The sequence below is a fragment of the Carassius gibelio genome, chromosome A16 (genome assembly GCF_023724105.1).
Source record: "Carassius gibelio isolate Cgi1373 ecotype wild population from Czech Republic chromosome A16, carGib1.2-hapl.c, whole genome shotgun sequence".
NCBI lineage: Eukaryota > Metazoa > Chordata > Actinopteri > Cypriniformes > Cyprinidae > Carassius > Carassius gibelio.
Window position 1 is genome coordinate 24,413,084 of NC_068386.1, and position 9,123 is coordinate 24,422,206.

Genomic DNA, 9,123 nt, shown 5'->3' on the forward strand with positions numbered 1-9,123 from the left:
TTGCTCTATTGGTTTTTGGATATTTTAATGCAAAAATCTTACATAATGTAACTTTAACTGATCTTTTTGTTACACATTCTACTGCAAATATCTGTGTAATCCATCTTTCTATATCATGGATTAGACGATGTTGAACTGGCAGACAGACGGCTTTTCTCCACGGCAGTCCTCGTCGAACCACTTCCCGTTGGCCGTGCTGGACAGGATGGCACAGTTCTGGCCCCGTCCTCCGTCGGGCTGATGGGTGATCTCTGATTCCCAGTTCTTAAAGCGTATCTGTGAGCCCGTCTGGTCGGTCCACTCTCCCTCCTTTAGTATGTCATTCACACCCAACCAGATGTGCCCCTCTGGCCCCACGGTCTGCCGCACGTAATCATACAGCTGGTCGTTCTCGTCTCCAGAGAGAGGGCTGCTGAGCGTTCCTCCTTTAGCGATGCAGTCATCGTTTGCTGGGTGAAAGCTCTTCTTCGTTGTGTCCACGAGAAAACACTTGCCTGGGATCTTGATGCCTTTTAAGCAAACTGAAGAGCAAAGAAAAGTTATACGTTTAGTGTGCACTCAGGTGTACTTCAAAACCTAACTGTATATATTGAAAAAAAACTTGCAGACTTCAAATAATGTAAAAATATTCCAAGAGTAAAGTGCATTTTATATATATATATATAACTTAAACTTGCAGTATAACAACAGTAGTTTACTGAGAGTATACATCAAAGTTAGCTAGAAAACTAACAGTAACCCTAACCTGTAAGTTCACTTCTAGTATAGTTCACAATAGTTGCAATACAAATTACAACTACACTGATTTTAGTATACTTACTAACTTAATTATACTTGAGCGTATCTTAGTTGTACCTAAATTAAACTTGAAGTATGCTTCTTGTTGTGTGTCAGCGTGTCAATCATTTAACTGAAGTAAAACTTCACTGCTGCTACATCATGACAATTTTTAGTATTATTATTATTTTTTTTTTATAATACATCACACATATTTAATTAGAGTTGATGTTTCACTATAAGTTCAAGGACACACCTGGCTTCCACAATTTGGATGGGTTTATTGTTATTATTTGTAATAATAATTTCAATATGAGTATGATGCAGCTTCACTCAGTACCTGTTTGTAAAGCTTGTTGTTCCTTGATCAGATTCAGATCCTGCACAATCTGCTCCATCTGTTTCTTCAGCTCCTCGATGGCAGCACTGTTCTCTTCATCGCCAGCAAACAAGCACAGATTTACACATTATACATAAACAATGTTGGTTCAAATTTACTGATTTAAAAACTCAAACAAATAGAAGAAAGAGCTAATTTTGTAGAATATTTAAAAACGACTACCAATGGCATCAAAACACAAATTCTAGAAATGGTTTATGCCGTGTAGACATTTTGTAGCTAGACAGTAAAAGAATGATTTTTACCTTTTTTGATGTTCTTCTTTGTGGAGCTCTGCTCGGGGCTGCAGCGCACCAGACAGACCACACAGAAAACAAACTTCACAGCTCTGAAATCCATCGTCCTCACTGAACGTGAAGCTGGACGTGTTTGAGACTCGAAGCACACTGAAGTGATCCTGCCCATCATCAGCTGCACAACAGCATGATCAACACATGACTCTCATTCACCAGCCTCTTCAACAGAGCAACAAGCCTCTTCTGGGCTACATCTCTGCTGTTATTTACAGTATTACTCTTATTTATTATTATTACTACTACAGTATTACCTTGTTTTGCATGCATCATTTCAATAATTTTCAAATCAGTCTATCAGTGCATCTTATTAAAGTTGATAATTATTAGTAATAATAAGATGCTGTATTTGTTATTGTGTTATTGTTTTGCACTGTAGCACAGGTTTTATGTGTCGGGAGTTTATAATTTTGCATGACATCAGTGCTATGATCTCAGCATCTGAACTGGGTGGAGTGTCTGTATCTGTCCAGTCTCTACACTCACAGACACTTGGCAAGCGGAGAATAATAAATGAAAAACATTTATGGGTGTTGACTAAAAGCACATGCAGCAGTTACTTATGACATGAACTGTTCTCTGTTCATGAGTATTTTTCGTAAATTTCAGCTTGAGGTGCATAGTTTTGCAGTACCAGTCAAAATTATAATTAAGAAGCAAGGCAGTAATACTTTTTTTTTTAATATTGTGAAATATTATTGCAATTTAAAATTACTGTTTTCTATCTGAATAGATTGTAAAATGTAATTTATTTTGTGATTTACATCACATTACTCCAGTCTTCAGTTTTTTCTAGTCAAGACTCTTGTGCACTTACAGACTGACTTAAAATAATAGTTCACCCAAAATAAAAATTACTTTTCATTACATATCATTTTGTTGAACTGCCACAATTTTGTTTGACAACGGTTTGACAACAGAAGATAATTTGAAGAATGTTGGTAACCAAACAGTTGTTTGTCATTGGTGAAAAAAAAATACTATGAGATTCAATAGCTACCATTAACTCTTTGGTTACCATTGCTGATTTTTCACTAAAGCAGATAACAATGGGGGGGGGGGGGGGCGTGAGGAGACAGGAGGATCTGGAGCAGGACCCAGGCCACAGCCATAACGGCCCATAGTAGAGCCAACAGTGGGAGGAGCCATGGAGGAGTACTGGCCGCCAGGAGGTGGAGCCTGAGGCAGGTCTTGGAGGCTGGAGGCGGAGTTGAGGGAGACTCCAAACATGGCGCTGGAGGAGTTAAGTCCCGCAGAGCACGCACCGCAATGATGGTGGGCTGAGGCAGGAGCGGGTGGTAGGGTGGGCATTTTGGAGGATAGGCCACAGCAGGGCACATTCTAGGAGCAGGCACTGGAGTGAGATCTGGGGCTTGGAGCCCTTCCTGGGCTTAACTCGGGAACAGGCACTGGATCATTGGAAGCCCCCCCTCAGGGCTGGACGAGGAAACCAAGGACGAAGGAGAGCAGTACAGAACCAACGGAGACATCGTAGAGAGGAGAGGGGGCAGTTCATCCTCTATTTCAGATTCCCAGTCCAAAAAAAATAAAAAATCCACCTCCTCATTTTTGCCCTTTTGGCATTCCATATTCTGCCCACCCTCAGCCATGATGCAGGGGGCAGAGCTCCTCTCCGCTCTTACCCTGCCCGTATCCCTTGTTGCATGCAGTGTTGCCTGCTCACAAACCTGGTCTGACGTCACGGCTTCTGGCTCCACGACGATCCTCAGCTCTGTCGCTTTATGTGGCGATGGCTCATCAGTCATGGCAGGCTCTGGCTCTCCGTCACCGGGGGGCTCAGGCATGCGCTCTGCGTATCGAGGACATGGTGGGCTGGGCTCTGGGTCCAGAGTGGACCTGGCAAGATCCTCCATGGGGCAGATGGTGAGAGGTGACACGTTTCTAGCCAGAGTCCACTCCACGAATGTGGTGAATTTTTCCCGAGGACCATCTTCAGACGACTGCACTCTGCATGCCTTGTTGAGGCTGGCGTTATAGAACACATGGAGCGTGTCGTCCAGGTAGGTGGTGAGATGGGCTAGCTACAGGAACTGCCTCCTATGGTCCTCGAGAGAACGTCCTTTCTGCTCCAGCAGGAGGAGGAATCCATGGGCGAAGGAGGGGATCCATGGACTCAGCTCTATGGAAAAAAAGGACTGAGGAAAACTGGAAAATAAGCAGAGGGGAAACTTTTTTAGGTCGGGTCTTCTGTCACACTCTGGTTTGTTGTGCAAATAGTTTTACTGCACTTTGTTATTATTTACCTATAGCGGCTAATGAATCAGAAGTCTTGCACATTCACAAAAATCTGATTACTACATTGAAAAAGACAAGCCCTATAATCTAGATCCGCCTTTTCCCCCTCCAATCGCTAATCACACAAATACTGAATACTGCAATCTGCCAAACCATGCAAAATACAGTCCAACACCTCAGAACAGAGGAGCACATCCTGCAGAAGACAGAAGATGGTCAAATCTGAGGAACACAGTAAGTGAAGGAACAGTTCCACTCATTCTCTACTATAGGAGAGGAAGAATTGTATAAACTTGTTAAATCATCTAAACCAACAACATGTATGTTAGACCCTATAGCATTTAAGCTCTTAAAGGAGGTGCTTCTAGAAGTCATAGGTCCTCTTCTGACTATTATCAATTCCTCATTGTCATTAGGATATGTCCCCAAAACCTTCAAACTGGCTGTTATTAAGCCTCTCATAAAAAACCACAACTTGACCCCAAAGAACTAGTTAATTACAGACCAATCTCGAATCTCCATTTTCTGTCCAAGATACTAGAAAAGGTGGTATCCTCACAATTATATTCCTTCTTAGAGAAAAATGGTATATGTGAGGATTTCCAGTCAGGATTTAGGCCGTATCATAGTACTGAGACTGCTCCAGACCAGATGGTGGATCAGCACCTAGAAAGGACCTCTACAGCCCTGAAAGACAGCAGAGATCACAAAATGAATTATAGTTTAATCCCCAATCCTTATGCTGCAATTTTTTTAGTGGAACACAAAAGCAGAATTTTTCTTCAATAAAGGATATTTATGAGGCTTTTTCCAGTCCAATAAAACATCACCATCACAAACAGCACCGCTCTTTATTTGAATACCTTTCCCCACCATCACATATTCTAGTAAGCATCCTTAATGAGACTTGATTCAAAAGCTTAAACTCAAAATTCATCATGTGTTTTGAAATTGGATATTACTTTAAATCCTTTTAGTTGGCTCCTCCCCTGTTGGGCGGGGTCAAGTGTCATATTACCATACTTACTACAATCAAAACATTTCTAATCTTGACAAACACATACTGTAGAAAAGCTCTGATTCTCCAGGTCCCATAATTGGTGGATGTTGGTTTAATTTTTTCATGTAAATAAACTCTGAATGAGTGAATCGTTTCTTTGTTGAGCCGAATCTTTTCAATGAATCGGTTGAAATGGCTACACTGCCTAAATGATTCACTCATTGCATCGAATAATCTGAGTAGTTCTCCAACATTCTGCCTATATCTATTATTATTTTTTTAAAGAAAGAAATAGCAGACATTATGCAATAAAACAAACTGGAAATATGTTGGCTTGATGGTATTTTGTATGACGGGTTTAAATACGTCCAAAACCATTTCAGGCTAATTATTTATTTATTTGTTTATTTAATAATAATATTTTTTGTTGTTGTTAATCTTTGTTGTTTGTTTATTTTTAATGGTGGTTATGTTTCTGAAGCTATTATTATCATTTATTTTTAGTTTAGGCGTGTTGGTTTTACCCTCATGTCGTTGACTGGCTCGGTTCCGCCGATCGGTGGCGCTCGTGTGCCTCGACGCTCCAGCAGCGGGAGAGCGAAGAAGCACCCGGAAGCAGCAGTGAAAGCGGAAGTGCAGAGATGGAGGCGGCTGTGTTCATCTTCTCGCTCGTCGACTGCTGTGCTTTAATCTTCCTCTCAGTGTATTTCGTATCCTTCACGAGCTGCTGCAGATGGTCAGGTGTTGTTTGTAACTCTTGATGACTGATGATGATGTTTCAGATGTGTGTTTGAGTGAAGCTCCAGACCTGAGCTCAGTGTCAGTGACAGGTTGTTATGAATGATTATTAATCATCTCCATGTTTCCCTAACTCCAGTCTCAGATCATCACTCTCTCTGATCTGGAGTGTGACTACATCAATGCTCGATCCTGCTGCTCCAAACTCAACAAAGTGAGGCTGAACTGTAATCTATTGCTCATTTATTCGAGGACATATATATATATATATATATATATATATATATATATATATATATATATATATATGTGTGTGTGTGTGTGTGTGTGAGAGAGAGAGAGAGAGAGAGAACTGAAGTGGGTTCATAATCTGAGATCTCATTGTATAAAAGTAGAAACTGTTTAAATAAAGAAGCAGCAAAGAAAGTGAATGGACAAAAGAGGATTCTGCCCCAGTCCTGTTTCACTGATCTAGAATATATATATATATATATATATATATATATATATATATATATATATATATATATATATATATATATATAATGAATGACATGGTCTCTATTAAAGATTTATGCCATGATAATATATATATTATTGTTTTTTACATGTGCCAGAATTTCAGTATTTGAGCTTTTCACCTGCCTGTTCATAAAAAGGTGTTATAAAATGGTTAAAATATTCTAATCCTTTGAGATCAGGGTTGATTTTGCAGTCATACGTGACAGGGATGTGATTTCATCTGAATTACACATGACTGTAATCCGTGATCTGTAGTCAGTATCTGAAGCAGTGCTGTGTGTGTGTGTGTGTTCAGTGGGTCGTTCCTGAGATGATCGCTCAGGCTCTGGCCACGCTCCTCATGCTGGGCTCCATGCACTGGTTTGTGTTCCTGCTCAACCTCCCCGTGGCGTCCTGGGACGTTTACAGGTAATTCAGCCATCACGCCTCACACACCGTGTGTGTATAAACATGTGTTAACAGCCACTGTTGCGTCTGAACAGATACGTGAAGGTTCCCCTGGGGAACATGGGAGTGTACGATCCCACAGAGATTCACAACAGAGGCCAGCTCAAGTCCCACATGAAGGAAGCCATGATCAAACTGGGCTTCCACCTCCTCTGCTTCTTCATCTACCTGTACAGGTGAAAACTCTGCTACAGCTGAAACACAGCACACACCAACATCTCCACGCAGCTCTCAGAAGAGCCCCCTCCAGCTGTAAGAGCGGTCTGCTCTATGATTTAACATTTAAAAGGATAGAAATTAAGCTAAAATTTTTTTATTTTTACTGTAACCTTGAAGTTGTAATGTAAAATAACACCGTAATAATATCATTATTAAATAATAGTAATAATTTTATTTTACAGCAATATAGCAAATATTTTATAATATTATAATATTTTATAAATAATTTTTTTTTGTAATAATAAAATTACTATTATTATCATTATCAGTATTTTATATTTTATTATTTATGAAAGTAACAGTAATAATTATTACTATTAATATGTATCATTAGTATGCTATTAAACATTTATTAAATATATTTAACATTTACAGTAGTAATAATCGTTTTATGATCAACTGTTATGGTACTTTTATCAATTTTTATTGTAATTATACTTTTATTGAATACTAAAGTTTTTATTTTACAGTAGAATACTATTATTGCAGTAGTAATAATAGTTTAATTCATATATTTATTATAAATTAAGTTATATTAATCTATATATTAAATAATATTAAGTTATAATAATTATTAGTTTTATCACCATTATTATTATTAGCAATAATAAGATAATTATATCTTTATTAAATAATTATTTTTTTACACTATTATAGAATTTTCTTTTAAATAATAAAAGATAAAAAAAATTACAATATTTTTTAAATTAACTAATTTATAATAATTACTATTTATTATTATGATTATGATTATTATTATTATTATTATTATAGTCATATTGAGTAGGTGGATTTATGTTTTTGTCCTTTTTTGCTGATCACATTTCTCTACATGGTGCATTCAGCAAAACTTAAATCAAATCAATCTAGAAAAGTTCTCTCAGTCTGAATCCTGTGTTTTAGTTCACAGATGAAATGTTAAGGAGCTGGTAACAGTAGTCGTAGCGAGTCCCTGTGTAATTTATTTCCTCTGCTGTGTTTTGCAGCATGATCCTGGCTCTCATCAACGACTGACCCACAACACAAACTGCCAAATCATGAACTGGCCTTTACATTTTGTGAATAAACTCCAAGCATCCCAATCAGAAGATCAGCTCCAGCTTTCCTCCACAGGTTCTCCTCTCCTCTCGTCACGTGTCTGTACTTCACTTTGGTTTCTCTGGATCTTGCACTGCTTCTCAGGGCTGAAGCATCAAGTCAATCGCACTGAATCTCTCAACAGGATTATAAAACATTCTTAGTTTATATCTTACAGTTCAGACTTGGTTTCTTGCAGTTCTGAACTGCAAGATATAAACACAGTAACAATAAACGTGCAATTCTGAGGAAAAAGGTTATAATTATGAGACAGATATATATATTTTTCTGTATCCCGTGGCAGAAACAAGTTTCCATAGATTTACCCTTAATGGTTTAAAATATATGCTTTTTTTATTATTATTTGATGAGCTAGATGCATAAGTTTCATGCTTTTTTTTTTTAGATTTTTTCTCTCATTCACTTACATGCTTTTTTTTTTTTTTAACTGCCTGTTGTTGGAAGCATTTTCTGTGTATGTTCTCTTGTTTACAGCTGAGCTTCGCTCTAGAATAACCAGGACCTGCACTAATGTGTTCATCACAACCTCTGAATCACATCTGAGCCATTTGATCAACTTCCTGCTAATCACATTTCAGTGGCTTGTTTTTGAGCAGATATCATTGGTTTTGTGCTGCTTTTCATGTTTAAGAATGTGTCTGAATTTTAGCAGATCATACGACTCGTTATTTGCTTGATGTTAAAGTGAGATTTCATCCTTTTAGGGGTGACTCCCAGCAAACTTGGAGCCCAAAATCACAAGAATTAAAGTATATTTTGTTTAAAGAAACTGAAGGCACTGTTAAGAACCATTAAGATATTTTTAATGTTGTTTTAATGAAAAAATTGCACATTTCTCTTCTCATTCGTATTTTTCTTTTGGGTATTTTATTGTTTTCAAAGGTGCTTATTACAAAATACATGTTAAATTCTCAAAGATCATCCAATTTAAATCATAAAATGTGTTTTGAATGTATATGTCATAGTATTTGCTGGGCTGCCTGTTGATTTAGAATCAAAGTTTAATTGTCACGTGAATACTATAGAAAAAGTGCTTAATAACATGTATCATTTTCTTTACACAAAATACTTCTCTTTGATTTTGAATTGGGATTTTCTTTTCTCTGAGGATTCACCTGTCGAGGTTGATGAAAGCTGGTACGCAGGGGTGTGGGTTTGTTCAAACACTACGCAGCATCACATGATCTTCATTGAGTTTTATCAGTCAGTCCTGCGTTGAAAAGCCCTGTGAAGTAGCTGTTCATGTCTCATCATACTGCTGTCGTTCGAGAGGGTTTGCTTTGTGAGCATGTGAGATCTGTCTCACCGGTTATGTTCAGTTCTTTTGCATATTTGCATTTGTGGGGTTTATTAAATAAAAAGATGATCATGAA

General features: G+C 37.8%; 2 protein-coding genes across 4 annotated transcripts; one reads left to right on the forward strand and one right to left on the reverse strand.

The window, feature by feature from the left end:
• Nucleotides 1-15: 15 nt before the first annotated feature.
• On the reverse strand, nt 16-1,641 carry clec3ba (C-type lectin domain family 3, member Ba). The gene is made up of 3 exons (XM_052619366.1): nt 1,423-1,641; nt 1,118-1,210; nt 16-521 (listed from the first exon to the last, which is right to left on the reverse strand). Exons 1-3 carry the CDS (start codon nt 1,583-1,585, stop codon nt 121-123), a joined length of 657 nt encoding a protein of 218 aa, XP_052475326.1. The 5' UTR covers nt 1,586-1,641; the 3' UTR covers nt 16-120.
• Nucleotides 1,642-5,279: 3,638 nt separating this feature from the next.
• cnih4 (cornichon family AMPA receptor auxiliary protein 4) lies at nt 5,280-9,123 on the forward strand. 3 transcript variants are annotated; one of them, XM_052619475.1, is made up of 5 exons: nt 5,280-5,436; nt 5,610-5,678; nt 6,282-6,394; nt 6,469-6,609; nt 7,639-9,123. In XM_052619475.1, the coding sequence occupies exons 1-5, from the start codon at nt 5,368-5,370 to the stop codon at nt 7,664-7,666; spliced, it is 420 nt and encodes a 139-aa protein (XP_052475435.1). In that variant the 5' UTR covers nt 5,280-5,367; the 3' UTR covers nt 7,667-9,123. The 3 variants fall into 3 exon arrangements, with proteins under 3 accessions (XP_052475435.1, XP_052475436.1, XP_052475437.1); XM_052619476.1 differs by having other exon boundaries at nt 5,361-5,462; nt 5,604-5,678; XM_052619477.1 differs by having other exon boundaries at nt 5,396-5,467; nt 5,604-5,678.